Here is a 17,235-nt window from a genome sequence, read left to right as displayed (position 1 = left end):
AGAGCTCATTGTGCTGCCTTTAAAGAGCAACATTTTCTTCTATGCTGGCACMACTTCAACACCTTTTTTTTCTAGTACAGGAAACAGCATATTGCACTTGTCCAAATGTGTGTGCGTCAACCTCAAAGCAAATAGTCTCTTTTTATGACCTTGCTGGTCTCAGAACCCTGCCATGGAGGTCAAGGACACTTTAAACTCAACCAGCAAATTGCTGATTGTTGCTGTCTTTGCAAATGTTTGTACAGGCTTTTAGGTCTGCTGTCTTTGTAGAGAGAACTGTGTTTATTTTTGAGTTCAGTTTTTAGCTGCCTTTAAAATGTTTGTCTTTGTTGCTAGATACCAGCTTGAATAAACAATAACAGTAAAACTSCAAAATGTTCAAAGCAACCTATTAATGACTAAACACAGTTCTTCTTAGTCAAAATACCAATTTGCCAACTCYAAGACCACGGCCTGTAAAAATCATTCATATCATTCCATATGTACAATATCACAATTCTGAATGCAGCCTAAGCCATCCTCTTTGCTATGTGGAAATGGGAGTTGCCAAGTTGCAGCTGACTGTAATTCTGCATCATGTTTCATTACCCTCTTCATCCCCAGCCACACAGCAAACAGCTGTTTTATTCCTGTATCTTGTTCTTTACCAGGGCCAAGGTGGGGAAAATCAGGCCCAAGCTGAYGTATTTGTCAGCCCAGCTGCTCTTCTTTTGCCAAAATCAGACACTCAGGGGCATGCTCATGTAAAATCACAGATCTGTGCAAACTCTGATGGGATTTAGTTTTACTTAAAAAACCAGTATGGTCCCTTTCCTACGCAATCAAGAAACAGTAATTCCATCAAGCAAGGTGGTGGTGCTGTAAATCACTATAGTAAAACCCAGTAAAACTATAGCATCATCTTCATGAAGTTTTGAGGCTATATTCATACATTTTCATTTTTTTTCCCATGGAATCGGTGTCTATGGAAGTGAGGCACTAGTAATCAAACAACTTTAGTTGGAACAAATGACCAATGAGAAAGCTGCTGTCCTTCAGCTCATGGCACTGGGATACTGGGCTGGAGCTCTGCTCACAATGTGCCCAGCGGGGCAGGAGCTTGTCTCTTSTGGAGGTAGGGCTGGAAACCAGGATCCCACCTCCCTGTGGGAGAGCCAGCAGCACTCTCCTTTCAGGTCCAGGCACCAGGCCAGGACTAACCAGAGCATCAAGCCAAGGGAAAATGGCTGAAGAAGGGCTTGTTCAAGCTTCGGATGGGGAGACGTCATCGTGTTTGTCCAAGAAGGCACTGAGAATAYGCTTTGCTCTCCCAGCAGATTCTCCCCTTAGGGGAAAACATCTACTCTGTAAGAGCATCATCAASATGGCAGATATATAATTGATACCTTCATTTCCTCACTTGCTCGTTCATGATGTATTTGCTCTCCATCAATAATGAATGACTGCATTATCACAGCGCTTACAGGGGCTGCCCATAGATCAGAACGTCTTTGTCAAAAGAGCGGTACAGRCAAACACCAGAAAGACCATTCTTGCTTCAGCTCCAAGTATAAAATGAAAGACAATTGTCTGAACAACAAATTTTTGATTTTCATTGACACATGCTCAGCTGTTGCATTTTAAAAACTTTTTTAGTGACCCACAAGTTCCTATGACTTTGTTTGCAGCATGTCCCTTTGTAAGTTTTTCTCTCATTCAGGCATTGGCACTTTAAGCAATCATAAAACACGTATCTTTGCTGTCTGTAGGCTAAAACAAAATGCCAACTTGAACTTTTATGTACCAGTTTAAACTGAACTGCTTTAGCTGGAGTTGGATGAGCATCCCTTTGGATGGAAAGAAATGAGCAACAGAAAAAATATCAAATCCCATTTCCTTCCCACCAGTGCACTCCAGCAGTATACTACCCCTGGCCTAACAATATTCATTCAGTTGAATTAACTAATTATTAGCTTCAGCACACACATTAGGGTTTCAAGGGGCACCAGAGGAAACACCTGTTTGCCTGTCAGGGGGACCTGAGCCCACCCAGTTACTCCAGCAGGCACCACTATCCTGCTGTCCAGGAAAACCATTCCTTTTTCTAAGTGAAGTTAGGAGTCAGCAGTCATCAATGCTAATGAGACATTTTAAACCTTCCAGTTACCATTAAGATGCATTCAGGCTGATYGTGAATCAGATAATATATTGATTTATTTACTTTGCACAAAACCAAATACAGACAACAGGAATAACTGAGCCTGTTTTAGCCAGATTAATGTTGACAGAGGTCACTCCCACTKGACAGAATGATACGCTCCATTGTGATTTGCATTTTCTTTAAGATTGTCCTTAARATTGTCTTAAAAAATTAGTTTTCATTGAAAAGCATTTTTATTATTCCTTATTTATTTAGAGGTAAACTAGGCTACATGACCCTTGAGTAATTACAAGCCAGAATACAAAACACTGACATGAATTACTTAAAAATCCAAATGAAACTGAAGCCAGTCTTGCAATTACCAGATTTCTTTAATTTTATGATTACAAGTGCCATGACCTTGTTGATACAGATGAATTGAACAMAAAAGCTTTAGTATTTAGCCATGTGCTTAAGAGTGCCATAATAAGATCTAAATTAAAAAAAAAAGGTGGTGCAAAAATCCCAAATATGATGGGCAAGCCCTGGACCTATTGCTAGCAACTCCAAGCAGCATTGGAAATTCAAAATCCTCACAAGTAAAAGTATGTACAGTACCAGTCTTCACCAAATTCATCTTTGGCATTATTTAAGCTCTATAAAGCTTTCTTTTTTAAACTTCTACCAAATATTTTCCTAGAGAGGGAACATGATGTGACAGAGTGCTCGCCTGTTTCCAGCAGCCCCTGGGAAAGCAAGCCATTCCTTAGGAAAGCCCACAGGAATACTTCAGAAATCCCTGCCTGCAGTTTCTGCCTGACCCAACTGCTTCTCGCCCTTGGCTTTCTGCAACTCACCCAGCAGCTGATGCCCCCAACAAGGGCAGAGAAAGGGTTGTTTATCTGCTTGGTGAATAATGAAACCACACATGGACACAGTGTCCCACAAAGGAACAAGCAAACACTGTTTTTTTTTTTCCACTGCTGGTACTTCCAGGGTCTTTCTCCAAGGCTTTGCCCAGAGGTGAGCAGYCCATCCTGGCAGCCAGGGCTTGCCTGGGTCCCTGCTCTTCCCACCCAGTGCCCCACAAAACAGCATCACTGCAGGGATCCAAGCAGGGGAAGGAAAGCAGAGATCCCACAGATTATGGATGATCTTTTCCCTGTGCCAGTGGGTGCAGAGGGAGCTCTGGAGCCCTGGAATGACAAGCAGGAGTCAAACCCAGTCCTGGAGCCCCTCTGCAAGATACAATATCTTCACAGCCACCTCCCAGCACTGCTCCAACTGCATGGTTTGAAACCTGTTGAGCTCCAATCTCAACTGAAAGAGCAGAGGGCCTTCCTGCAATCCCTGGCAATTTACCTCCCTCAGAAAATACCTCCTGAAAAATTCTATGCCATACTGAACAAAACTACCTCATAACTCCACCTCCAGCAAAAAAAAAAAAAATGCTTTGTATAAAAGCAGGTTTTGAAATGGAAAGGTTAATTATTCTTTAAAAGAGCACCTTCAAGCAGCTTACAAATAAATGATGGCAACTTTGCTGAGCTTAGTAAGAGGTTGTGACATTTTGGAAATAAAAAGAAGTGATAAAGAGTTCAGTCATTTTTCTTGCCTTGAAAAAGGTTTACAATTTCCCTTAAATCTCCCTCCCACTCTTGCTAACATTCAAGTACTTGGCACACACAKTCAACTTTTTTAGACCCTGCACTCGCTTTTCACCATAGCTGGATGCTGAACTCAGGGAGAGAGTGGTAATTTTCACCCCAGGAGAGACCCAAAAAGGGACTGGTGTATTACACCACGCTGGTCCTTGCTGTGGGCAAGCATTGTCTTTCACATGCTGCACTCACATGTGCAATGGCAGGTCAGGGAAAAACCTGGAATCGTGATGAAATATTTATAAGCCACAATAAGCAAAACAGAAGATATTTCTGTRTTTAGTAGGAGATTTTCTGTATATCAGTACAAATGAATAATACAAGGAAYATAGATAAGCACAACAGCACAGCCCTACTCAGGTTTAAAAAAAATGCTGGAAAAACACCACTAACCTTAACTAAATATTTTCTTGTTCTAAGAGTGAAATTAAAGTAAATCAAGTGTTAACTGTTTTTTTTGTTTTTTTTTAAAATTTTAATTCCTGTACAGGATCATGAATAACATACTAAACTGAAAAGCACAGGAATGCAAGAAGTACCTAACTCAGAGTTTTTTGACAAACATTATGACATTTCATGCATTTATGAATAATGGTCACTTAGAACCAGTTCAGTAGGATTTTTCACTGAAACCAAAATGCTTTAGTTTCATGTTTGTGAACATGCACAAGGCCAAGAGGGCTCTGTGCAACTTTGGCATTTAAAAGKCTGCCTTCAGTTTTTGAACAGGCATCAGCACGAGGAGCAGCCTGGCCAAGCACCCGGCTGCTGACCCCCTGTAAATCAGCCCTTGCCAAATCAGCTCAGCAATGCAGGAGCAGCCAACTGAAGGAAAGGGTCCATGGATTGTGTCAAGGTCCCAGGAAAAACACGATCCTATTTCAGGTAACACCAGCTCTGAAAAGGATGAAGAACCTTCCGCTGTGACCTCAAAGCTTCCAATCCAAAGAGCTCCATCACCAACACTGCCTTCCCACTTCAGKCAGCCTCTATGCTAACTTTAAACTTCTGTCTTTTAAATCATTTGGGAATCAAAGGTTTGAGTGGACTTTTAATTATCTTTCATCTCAACACAGACTTTTAGAGTATAATTGAATTTTGTGGGAAATTTAGCTTTGAGGAGAAAAAAAAAAGAATAACAAAGAAATGGATTACCATAGCACACACATTTTCTTCACACTCAGAACAAGAAAAAAGATTATATTTGCTTAATTTGCTCRTGTGCTAGGAGTACCATGGTTTATCACTAATACTGCACACTTTTATGCAGGTAGTACCACAGCAAGGGCCAGTGTAAGGACAGATGCTGGTGGCCAGGAATGCTCCCTGGCAGGATGTGGAGCTCACAGGGATGCACAGTTCCCTTCCCAGAAGTGGCAGCACTCCAGGCTCAGCACTGCTCCCCAGGGAGGCAACTGAGCACAGAGGAACACAAATACAAAATATGAAGTGGCTCTTGTCATTTGTGCAGAGAAAATTGCTTCATTACTATATATTCTGGAATCCCAGGCCCTACCTTTTGGCTTTCAGAAAGGACTTTGGACTCCACATGATATTTTAGTAAACCCACCTATTTCACAACTAAAGCAAGCCAGAACTCAAACCCAGAGCTAAATGAAGAGTGCTAGAATAATGTCCTTTGGTCAAGTTGTTGGAAAGAATGTAATCTCAATTTATATGTAGTCATAGTACTTTTCAGGAGTGTATCTGGATGTTGTTTTTATAAATACAAAACTCTGCTGGTCAGAACAGGTGAGTAATTGGTGAAAATGCTGGAAGGACTATAACTAAAAACATTATCCACAAAACCAACAGATCCAATTTACATCTTATGGCATYCACTCAGAGCTGGGGTGGCCCAGAGCAAATCCCTGCTATTAAAGGGACTCTTAACCTACCACATATCCTAAACCTGCCTTATTGTACTACCAGGGAGCTCTGGAGAGCTTTGCTCTTTCTCTCACTTTCTCTCATGTACCCTTCCYCCACCTGCAAACAATTGCTACTGCCAGACCTCTGGCTTCTCTATTTTAACAGACACAACAAAAGTTTTGAAAAATTGTTTTCTTGAAAACTGTGCTAGGGAAAATTTACAGCAAAACAGAGCATAAATCCTAGTCTGATGCTAAAACCTTCAGTGGGTATCTGTGACACCACACATAKGTGTGTCGCTCAGTGGAACTTCAGCCATAATTCCTGGGTTAGGAAAAAAGTGCTCCTGAAATGTGTCAGAAAAAGAGCCACCAATGATACCAACAATAAATGCATCAAGATAAACATGTTGCCTTTCTCACCAAACTTTGCAGTAAGCTGCCAGGCTAGAGAGGGCTACTAGGAGTCCTCATAAAAGACTTTTCACTTTGCTGCCCATCTCCTTGAAGCATTATCTCTTGCACAAMCTCAGCATGTTCCCAAATTCTCTCCCTTCTCTCTCACCTCAAACACAATCTTTTTTTTTCACCCCTCAAGAAGGACATTTTTGATCTCAAAACTTTTGCTAACACTGTATGCTAAAGAAAAAACAAATACCCACCAAAAATGGTACATGCAAAGATTGAATTTGAATTATGAAGACATACACGAAGTAAGACAAAATAAATCTCTCCACATTTGCACATTTTCCCTGCATTGACATCTGGACACGTAAGTAATCACTCAAACCAGAAAGAATGGGCTCCATGCTGGTATTTTTTTAAATGAGATTTAAGTGCCTGCTATTTACTTTTAGGAAATGGCTAATTTAATTAGCAGCTCCGCATCTGTTCTTCCTTTTCTCGAGTGGAATTTACAGCAGAAAGAACAAAAAAATCGAAACAGAAAGAAAGAAATCTCTRGGGCAACATATACAGAGAATGTATAAATTCTTAGGGGGTTAAGAAAAACTCCGTGCCACCAGACGACTCCCTGATGACAAAGGGACCCAGGTCTCAGTTCTGCCCTGATGCTATATACAGGCCCTCAGGGAAAAAAAACCAGGTTGCCAAATATGCTAWCCAGTAGCATTCCCACCCAGGACTGCCCGGGTGTAATGATGTTATCTGCTAACCCAGGGGCTGAGGAGCCTGCTCCCCTGCAAAARCTAAAGAAAGAATTAACCACAGCAATGGGATAAGTTAATGTCTTCAGGTGATTCCTTCACCACCGTGAACTCACCTAACAAAGGATTTTAATTGGTTTTTTTTGGCTCATCTCACATTCTGGTGATGTTTCCTGCAATGCTTCCCTTCTGTGGTTGAGGAACCCCTGAATGCAATGTAGCATTAGCTACAGCAAGAGAGAGAGAGAGAGAGAGAGAGAGAGAGAGAGATGTTTAGAGATGTTTTCTTTACAAACAGATCCCTAAGGACAGGTGGTGGGAAGGTGAAACCACAAAGATCCATGGCAGGACTTCAGTAATTTGTGCTCCCTTGGTCCACAGTCTATGGCTTTCAGTCTGACATGCTCCGTCTGTAGCAAGGTGGGGGGGATAACAATATTTAATTATCATACAAGACCCATCTCCAGGACTGTTTAATGCTCATGGAAAAATTCAGAGTTGGGAGACAGGAGCCCTTCCAGATCATGCCAGGGTGATTACCTGCAGCCTTTATTCTTACATCCTGCCAGATCTTGCTGGTATTGCACCGAAGCAGCTGGGAAAGGCTTGTACTTTATCAGGGCTAAGCTACAGCCATTTCCAAACCAAAAATTGGTCTGTGCAATAGACACAGTGTGCAGCGTTAGACACCAAATMGTTGTGTCCAGCTTCTCCGGCTACCTAGAGAAATCTGCAAAGTCCCAAGCTTTTGCTAATGGTTTAAAATGTATTGAAAATAATGCTTAGCTTTTGCATACTTTCTAGAGGCCTAACCCTGTATTCTCATGGGTTTTTAATCATTCATGGACATCAGCAAGAAAGGTACATTCTTTTTTTTCTCTTTTTCTCTTTCAAAAATACATCATCCTAGAGATGCAATACTGACATGAAATGCCTTTTTTTTCTTTTTTCCTTCAACACATTTTTTATTATGCATTTCAAACTAAGCTACAGACTTTCCAGGTGTGTTAAATGTTTCAGAAACACACTGTTTATCTTGTTGGATCTGGCTAAAATATGTTCTCCTCCTCTTCACGCCCCTTGTCTCCGGTAGCAATGGGAAAATTAAATCAGCAGGAGAAGTGCTGGGGGCACTTAGRAGAGAGGTGTTGCTCTAAGTGTCTRARATACTTGTTTTTTCAGTTTCAGGTTTCTGAGAACTCCCCTAGGCTTTTCCAAYACCAGCTTTCTTCCCCYTTGCAGAATCATGTTCTCTCTGTAACATGACACAGTTACACGACAGTATTGTCCAACAAAAAAGCTTTAAAAGCAGAGTGACAGGTAATTTCTGCAATGCTTTGTAGTTAATATCTCTCTCTCTTTCTTGCTGGCTCATGTTTTGCTACCCTGTTATTACTTTCTCTTCCAACTAAAGTATGCACTATTTCTGCTTGGTCTTTGTCCAGCTCTCGAGAAGCTGGCTTTATCCACAGTCTGAGTTGTCTACTTTGCTGTTCCCTCCCTTGCACAGACAGTCTCTGTTATGTCTCACGTATTTTTTCCATATGCTATTACCATGTTTCTAAAGCAGCAATATTCAAGTAAGAATAAACAACAGCATTGTTTTTCCAAGAAATCAAATCTAGTGTCCTCTCATTARAGTMAGACCAGCCTTCCAAAGCTTTYCTTCAATAATTTAAGCACAGGAACKACTCTGCARTTACTGCAAYTGTTTTAAACCACGTGTGGATTTTTAGCACTAATTACTAGTACCAATATTCCCCCTTTTTTTATCAATCACTTGAACAATTCATGAGAGAAGGAGAATCATGCACGGCAGTATAATGTGTAAGGCAGGAAAAGCACTACACCCTTTTCCACATCAAGATAAAAGAAGCCAGATTTGCAGTGCGCTAGAACACTGCTTCACATTTTCAGAACAAGAATACTCCCAACATCTGCGCCAAAACCAATACTTCTTTCCCCTCAGAAATGCAATAAATCTATAAAACTCCAAGAAACAAACCAGTAATCTTCAGACACATTGAATGAATTTACAGGGAAGGAAACGCACAGCCAGTTCTGAATGATTAACAATTAAATAAATAATAACACATTATAAATGCTTAATATAAATACATATAATTCCTTGGCAATTAAGTGTTTAGGGTTTTTTTTTCTCCTCATAAAGATAATTAGTATCTAAAATTCATTTCCTAGCTGCTTAGAGCACCTTTAAGTTGTAATGTGACTCAAATTACTTGACTGTATCCCACTAAATCTCTTTCATAAGCATGCAATGAAAGTGTCACTTCTTTGTTGACTCATCCAGGACCCTGGGGGAAAAAAGGTATGGAAAAAAGCCCACAGAGATTTGCTTTCAGTCTCAGCAACTTTATATTGCTTGTTATGACATAAATGCTTCAGGAATAAGTAGATCTCCTGGGGTTAAAAGCAAAGAGAGTGATTGGAAGAGTCACAAACCCTCCCTTACTACTCACACCACTGAACTCAGTAAAATGTTCTCTTTCTGAGCTGAAGCTTCCAGCAACAAAGTTCTTAAGCTTGAGAGTCCCTGAGTGTCTCTAAGTTTTGTCAGCAAGGTTTTAAGCTGAAAGTGTAGATTATGATAGCATTGAAAACATCAGGTTTCATGGCATATCACATTCTAACTGTGCAAATCACTAAGTTAGCAAAAATCAGTACGTATTAGATATTGTCTGTACTTTTTGTGAATTATCTCCTGATCTCAGACTACATGATCTGTTTGCACAGATCATGCAWTAGCCCATGCTACAAAGCCCAACCAGTATCTAAGGCCTCTGCACCATTCTTGGACTTKTACTGGGCAACACATTAAAATGTTCAGATTCAGAAAATAAAAAAAAAAAAAGATTAAATAACTCTGAAATTACAGGTGCATCTACCTGAGGAGGATTTGCCAACGGTTTGGGCAGATAGTCAGTGAAGACATCTTGAAACACTAATTAAAGAAAGCACATTGTCAGGGGTGAGGAATGCAGGCTGATCTTTGGGAATAGAACTGGTTTTGCTCATATGGTTTCAAATGTTAGGACAGCTGTATCACAGCCTAACTCTGCTAGGTAAAACATTCAAATTCACATGAAACCAAYGCAGGAAATCAGGGGAGAAAAAGGCAACACAGCCCTTATCTTTTCMTATAAAGCTTCATTTTCACAAAGCCACCATTGACACAGATTTGGTATTAACACTGATGATCTATCAAGACATTCTCATTCTACTTGCATCCAACATGACAGCATATCCTAGACTTCCATACAGTGATGGAGCAACCGCAGATCCTCATTTCTCCCTCGCTTTTTCCCCACTTACACTGACTATCACACTTGTACAAAGCAGTGAAGAGAACAAAAAGGTAAATAAGACTTTTCCTTTGGACAGAGACTTTATTTCCAAGTATCCAAAAACCAAGTCAGGGACAGAAGAAATCCAAATTCCTACACAGTGACTTTGTATCAAGCCTTGCAAGAAACTCAAGTCTTGAATCAAATTTCCTAATAATGAACTCCCATGTGATTAACAGAGGTAATTTCATGGTCTTTGCTGATTGCTAGTCCAAATCACTACGTGGGCTACAAAAAGCAAGGTTAAATYAATTCACAGATTGCAATATTAAGCCCAGAAAAAAATCCCCAAACACAGACAAGAGGACACCCAGCACATTACCCATGTGATYCTGGTCAAACACAGTAAGAAAAAGTAGTCCATCTTCACACTCTGCATCACCTGGATGCTCATGGTGATCTTCCTACCCAGTTCCTACTGAATAATTTCATAAGACACTACAGGAAAYGGCACTCTGGACCCCACAGTAATTTTATATTTTACATTACCAAAAACACGCTTGACAGTGTAGGGTTTCTACTGTACAGTACATGCATAGGGGGATATAAGTTACTCAGTGACACTCTTTGATTTTGTTTTGGGGCCATGAAGAAAGCTAACAAAAACCACCCCTCATAATGTCCCTACTTTCCCTGCTGATGGTTTGCTGTGACAGCCTCTTCTGGCTCAGCAGGGGCACCAGCAGCCAGCCTCACTCTCTGGGATCTGTTGAGGGCAAAACAGACCAGAGCTGTTGCTGCCTGGTGTTAGAGTAACTTTATCACCACCAACAAACGACCTCCTTTCTTTTCTCCTATGCCCAGCACCGGCCCTACTCGAAAGTAAATCCTTTCSTATCAGAAAAAGAACAGAATCAGGAATCTGCCTTGTGCCAGCTAGAGAAGGCAACACATGGACAGTTCAGAAATTACTTCTTCATGTGGGACTGAATGGCAGCTGGTTGGGGTATTTCTGTATATCAGAAATAATTTTCTAGTCACTGTTACAATTTTAATACAATGGGCAGAGATAAGTTCTGGGAGCAGGCTGTTTGCCACAGTATTTTAAAAAATCCATCAGGGATTGACCCAAGGCATTAACAACACTCAGCATTGTGTTTTAAAACAATTCGGTGAAAAATAAAATTTATACCAGCATTGATTCAGAAGTATTTTTCTGCAATGTTACATTTTTTAAATCTCAAGAAGCATCAGTGTCCAAAATGAATAAAGGATAACTTTAAGGAAAAACATATAAAGAAGGATAYAAATGTGTAAGTCTTTTCTGTTTTTAATAGGCTGGACTGTGATATGGTACAAATACCGATGAGGATTTGAGAGCTCTTTGGTTTCCTCCTGGCTATCTTTAGGTACTGTCCTGCTTCCCTCTGATATGTTTTCCCATTTAAATAAAGGAATAATATAAAAAAGACTGGAAAGTATTTTGAAAGCTGTAACAGAAAACAYCACCTAAGGACAAGGCCATATTACTCGGGAGCAGTAAGAAAGCCAAGGAAGAGGATCTAGGAAGGAAGGACAACTGATCCAGGGGGTGGCTGGGATCCAGCAGCGTGGGATCAGTTGTCAGTGGGGCTTAGCACAGGGGGCTCAGCAGGAAACAAGATCTTCCATGAGCTTTTCATCTGGGGGAAGCATCGGGGCGGACATCTGAGAAGACAACCCCCACAGAAGCACAGGCAGCGCTCTGCCCCTGCCCGGGAGCTCCCTCTCTCCTCGTACAGATGAGGAAGCTGATGATGAAGGCTGTGAACAGGTGATCAGTGCCTCCCAAACATCAGCACACGCACACAACTCAGCCAGCATGCCTGACGTGAAAGGTCACGGACCCTGGCAGCTAAACYGGGAGAAATCCCGGGAAGCGGCAGTGGAGGGAGGAGACACCTGGGACCTGCTGAGCACGACASCTTTGTTCCCACACAGCCCTGGGGTGGGGCTGGTCCCCGTGTCCCTGTGACACSCGTGCTCCAGCCATGCCCCAGGGTGTGGGATCAGGGTGCAGCCTCCCTGCAGCGATGCGGCAGCACCTGCACTTTAGATTCCACAAACGTGCTATACTCAAAACTCTGCRCCATCTTTTTCTATAAATAGTGATTCATTCCACACGCTTACATTCAGACCCTCGCCAACGGCACAAATCGGAATTGCGGTGTTGGGAGCACGATGAGACCTACACTCACAGCAGTTGCCATTGCTTTTCATTTTTCAGCTCAAGAAACACAAGCACCAACTTTTGAAAAGAGCCCTTGYAGTTCCCATTAGCAGCAGGCAATTCCATGGCTACCCATTCTGTCTGAAAACATGGGCTTTTTATGCCTTTGACTAGGTACCCAAAATAACCACTCAATCAGCCTGAAGTCTGAGGCAAATTACGCACTCAATTGACCCAAATTCTGTAGCTGTCACAACTGTAGTTCCATCTGACAACAYTGGTAGGGTGAAGACAAGAGGTTCCCAGAAAGCTGAAAAGCTTTGGATAGAAATTTAGCAGCAAATGAAAAYAGTACACCTTTAGATTGTACTTACAACTCTTGCATAACTTACAAAAGAATAAAAACAGGAGGGAAAATTAATAGGAAAATTATGAGGGTTCAGCCTCAAAGTCCCTAACCAATTTAAATCTCAGGGAAAAAATAAGGAAGTTGAGGGTCTCTGCTCAGAATGTCCTTTGTGGCTGTGGACAAGTCATTTGGGGCCTCACATCAAATGGAACTTGCCATTTCAGCTCAATAGCTCTGCTTCCCACTCTTTCAAGTGCAGCAAAACCTGAAATGACCACCTGGCAGGTGTGTTGGGARTAGTCCACTGCACCTGCAAGTGCTTTGAAATATCTTCCTGTAAAGTGCAATGAGTTTCAAAGTTCTTCCACTTTTGGAAGAAAAAAATAGCCAGAGGAGAAGAATCAATTTCCTTTTAAAACCCTTTGAAAATTATTACTCTGAGGGCTTTTCTGCACATTCAGACTCATAGTGGACTGAGTCAGGATGAGAATTTAAGTCTATGGCTGAGCACCTCCATGTCCAACTCCTCAGGAACAGGAGGTCTTGCACCCCAACAGAGTCCTCAGTGAGGCTCACAAGTAGCTACTAATGCAGAGCACTACTGGAATAACTTCTCTCACTAGAYAAGTCCTGGAATTTCTCCATGGATAACAAATTAATTTGTTTACCAACACCTAGAAGTGCTGAAACAAACATCAGTTTTCCATTTCATTTCAGGATTACAAYAAGGTTGCCCAGTTAGCACAATTACAATTCCTCTGCACAGACACAGGTGAAGCTGCTGTTTCCTTCTCCRTGGACAGGAAATCCCATAAAGCCGAGAGAGATGAAAAGGAGCAGTCTGAGAAACATGTTCACTTCTGACCTATGAGAATAATTTCACCAAGTGCCAAGGTCAACAAACAGCAGGATCCTACCAGTGACTGCTTTCATCTCACAGGGGGAGCTGGGTGGGAAATTGCTTTCCTGTGCTGTTGAAGTACATTTTCATGCCCTTGAAAAAAAGTGTGGGTCTGTAAAAGGATGAAACACAAGCCAGACAGTTTGTGCTGTTTCTGCCCAACATATATGATGAGAGGAATTCCCCCCAGCCCCGAGCAAACAGCCCCRCAGAGATTACACACTTGGCACAGGAGCTCAGCACAGGGATCTGACCCCCGTCCTCAAGTGGCCCTGATGAACACCCTGACCAGGGGGGCAAGAGTTTCCCGGGACCTTCCCTTTGCAACTTGCCCTTCCCCTTCACAGATCCCCTGCTTGTGCTCCACACTCCATGCTGAGCTGCCTGACCGCCTCCTAGGAACACTAATAAGGTCTGTTTTTATTGGAAATGTCATTCCTGACAAGGCAAGAAACAACAAAAACCTTTTGCCACCTAACTAGTTCTGCCTTGAAATGTTACYTTCCTGATACTCTGATCATGCCTCCACTGTTTGTTTCTCTGTGCTACAGCTGGTAGTGAACTACCAAAGAACAAATGCAAAAAGGAAAAAAAACCAAACAAACTGAAAAAAGTGCACAGGTCTGCTGCCCTTTGATAAGCTGTAGATCAGAAAGTAGAAGTGATAGCTTTTGCACATGATGGCTGATAGCCCCAAAAGCACTGAACTGCAGCCAGTAAATGGAGGGAGAGCACGTTAATCAAGCCCTGCCAGGCGTGGGAAAATCAGAGAAGAGGAAGGAAAACAAACAGGGACAGTGTGTGCTCCTCCTTATCCACGGATCTATACTCTCTATACTGTCTTCCAAGCTCCTGTTGCGATTGATATTTGCTCACATTTTCTAAACAATGCAAATAACAAACAAGAGTTAAAAAAGTTACCTAAATGACTGGAAAGCTGTGACCTAGGAGAAGGAGCAAAAGCTGCCTGTGGACATGGACCAGGCAACCCAAGACCTGCTTTGGTGCCCACCTACCACTCGTCGTTATGGGAGATGATTAAAGCCCTGATCCTCCTGTCCAAAATGCTTTAACACCCACCCACATGCAGCTGATGGAAAACTCCTGCAAGATGGTCTTGCTAAAGAAAGCTCCAATGGAGTACAAAAATCTGATTTTCCCTTTCTTTATAGGCATGCTAATCCATCTGGTACAAGTCTACATTTGCCCCGTTGAGACGGACTTYTGAATTTTATGATTAGGCCTCAGTCCTGCCCTTAAGCCAATGGTTGAGTGACACTACAACCTTGATCTGTTACATACTTCAACATATATTTCGCTTTCCAATAGTAAAACCTTTAATTTAAAGGAAATCTTTTAAAAAGCCCAACCCTGCAGGACACTGGTTGAGGCCCACCCTGAGTACTACATTACGTATATATTTTATCTCTTCTAACACTCTGTGACTTTCAGGAAAAGTGTTTTACTTTAGTTTGCCACCTCAAACCACATTCACTACCAGTCCACCCAAAGGCCCCCCAGTGATTTACTGGCGGTGCCCTGCCCTGCACAGAGCCAAGAGCCTCTCTGAGCCCTGCAGGCACAGCAGGGATCGTAGGGCAGGGTCGGAGCCCTCCAGGCTGGCACGGCTGGGGAAAAGGGAGCAAACAGGCGAGCGACTCCTCACAGCTGCTTTTGTGCAGCTCGCTGGGGATCTGAATGCGCTATTGATTCCGCAGCACTAAAACAGATTTGTAGCCCCTGYGTGTGCAAGACAGATATCTCCTTCAACTCTAATCTCTAGCAGCTGTCAAAGACTTAAATGGCTTGTAGCTRGCTGGCACGCCAAAATCAACGAAGGTTTTAGGCTTGCTTGCCTAAAGGGCAACCCATGGACTGGGATCCAATGGAACTCATTCCACTCTGGTCACAGCTGGACAGGGCTCCCAAATGTCACAATGTATTGAGTATCCAGACCACATCAGTAACACAGACTAGAGAAAACAAACGAGTGCACCCCAAGAATCCATGCCTGAAACCCACTTGCCCCTGTGGTTTCTGACTGAGGATGTACCCTCCCGGCAATCTCAACAGGGCTGAAGGCACAGTGGGATTGCTCTTCTGTGAAACCTCTCAGAGGYACTACCACAAACTGCAGTACTCTTAGAATGAAAATAACTAACATTTACTTGGCAATATTGAGGCAGGCATCATCGTAACTTACATATTCAGATACCTGTCTCTTACTGTTTCTGATTGAAAATTTGGAAAGAATTCAACGGCAGTGTTTTTTCCTTTGAGGTAAAACTAGAAATTCAACTCAGTTATCATCCATTATCATCCAGCCAAGCGAACACAGGCACCACAGTTATCCTTCGTGAAGATATGAGCCTCCCCAAGGCAAAATGATCACAATAGACTTTTGCACTTAAGAGTTTGGTCACTTTTCTTGTACAGGAAGTTTAACAAAAGTTTTTAACCGGTCCATCTGTTTCCTTACATCTGTTTCCTGATGCCTACCTTGAAACAATCCTAACACACTGGCTGCTGGGTGAAACATTCAACAGGATGGTGACATTTATTGGAAATGCTCCAATTTCTCTTTCATGAAATGTTTGACAGGTGAGAAAATCATCCAAGGTTTGACTGCGATGGTGTGACTAGAAGTATAATGGAGTTGGTCTGAAAATCATATGTTAATACTAAAACTATTCTTTGAAATGGCCATGAAGGAAAAACAAAAGGAGAAAAGAGAAAGTTTGTTGCACTGTCTCCTATTTGACAAAACATTCCCACATTAACAGCAATAAGCAATTAAGGATAAAGTTYAGCCTTCAGCATTAAAGTACCCAACAGGATTTTCTATTTTCTTTTTAAATGGAAGAAAAGGAAACATGCAATGGAATGTAATGAAAACAGGCGTTGAGGAAAAACAGSCATGCAGGAATTTCTCAGGAAACTTCAAACTTCGCTGAAGTTATTTAGATACTACATCCTATTATCGTGGGCAGAGACTCACGCTATCTTTCAGTAACTAAAACACACCAGGTTATCCTTACATGCCTCCAAACAACATTCCCAAGTAGCTTGTGCCATCTCCAGAAAGTTGCAAACAGCCAGGACTGCTTTACTGGGGGGTAAAAAAAACCCGAAACAGTTCTACTCACACGCTATTTATTTATTTTCAACAGTCTGCTTACACATAAAATGTCCTGGAGCTAAAAGCAACCAGCTGGGCGGGTTACTAGCCGCGCTCCTGGGCGACGTGCCAGAGCTCCTTTCCTTTCCCTTCCCTACGAAAGAGAAGCCTTCGTACTTATTTATTTAATAACGGGGAAAGAAGGAGCCCCGAGCCCCGGGAAGGTGGGAGGCTCAGCGGAGCCTTTCGTCCCCGGGAGCCGCCGAGCCGGGCAGGGCAGCGCGGAGAGCAGCCGTCCCTCTCGTCCCGCTCGGTCCCGGGACCGCGGGTACCGCCACCACACCCCCCGTCCCCGGTACTCACCGCCGGCCGGCTCGGGCAGCGTGGACACCGAGGTCTGGCCCATGGCTCGGYCGGGAGGCGCTCACGCCGCCCGCGGGGCGCGGAGCCTCCGCCGCGGCTGCTGCCGGGGGCGCATCTCGGTGCTGGCCGGGCCCGCGCTCCCCGCCGGCGGGCGGGGGGCGGCTGCTGGGGCT

The 17,235-nt window shown here is 42.8% G+C and overlaps 1 protein-coding gene across 4 annotated transcripts in view; it reads right to left on the bottom strand.

Moving 5' to 3' along the window:
• PHACTR2 (phosphatase and actin regulator 2) overlaps positions 1 to 17,235 on the bottom strand; it is a 131,200-nt gene that overhangs the window by 54,953 nt on the left and 59,012 nt on the right. Inside the window, exon 1 of one of the 4 annotated variants that reach the window (XM_057364830.1) lies at positions 17,063 to 17,213. The exons of the other annotated variants lie outside the window; for them this stretch is intronic. Within the exon in view, the coding sequence (XP_057220813.1) occupies positions 17,063 to 17,105 (43 nt within the window). The 5' untranslated portion in view covers positions 17,106 to 17,213. Of the gene's footprint in view, positions 1 to 17,062; positions 17,214 to 17,235 lie in introns of those variants that run through there. 4 annotated transcript variants of the gene reach the window in all.

Source organism: Malurus melanocephalus, unplaced genomic scaffold, assembly GCF_030028575.1.
Source record: "Malurus melanocephalus ecotype Western Australia unplaced genomic scaffold, MMel_1.1 scaffold_43, whole genome shotgun sequence".
Lineage (NCBI taxonomy): Eukaryota > Metazoa > Chordata > Aves > Passeriformes > Maluridae > Malurus > Malurus melanocephalus.
The sequence above is the reverse complement of the archived record's forward strand: the minus strand, read 5'-3'. Positions and strand labels throughout refer to the sequence as shown.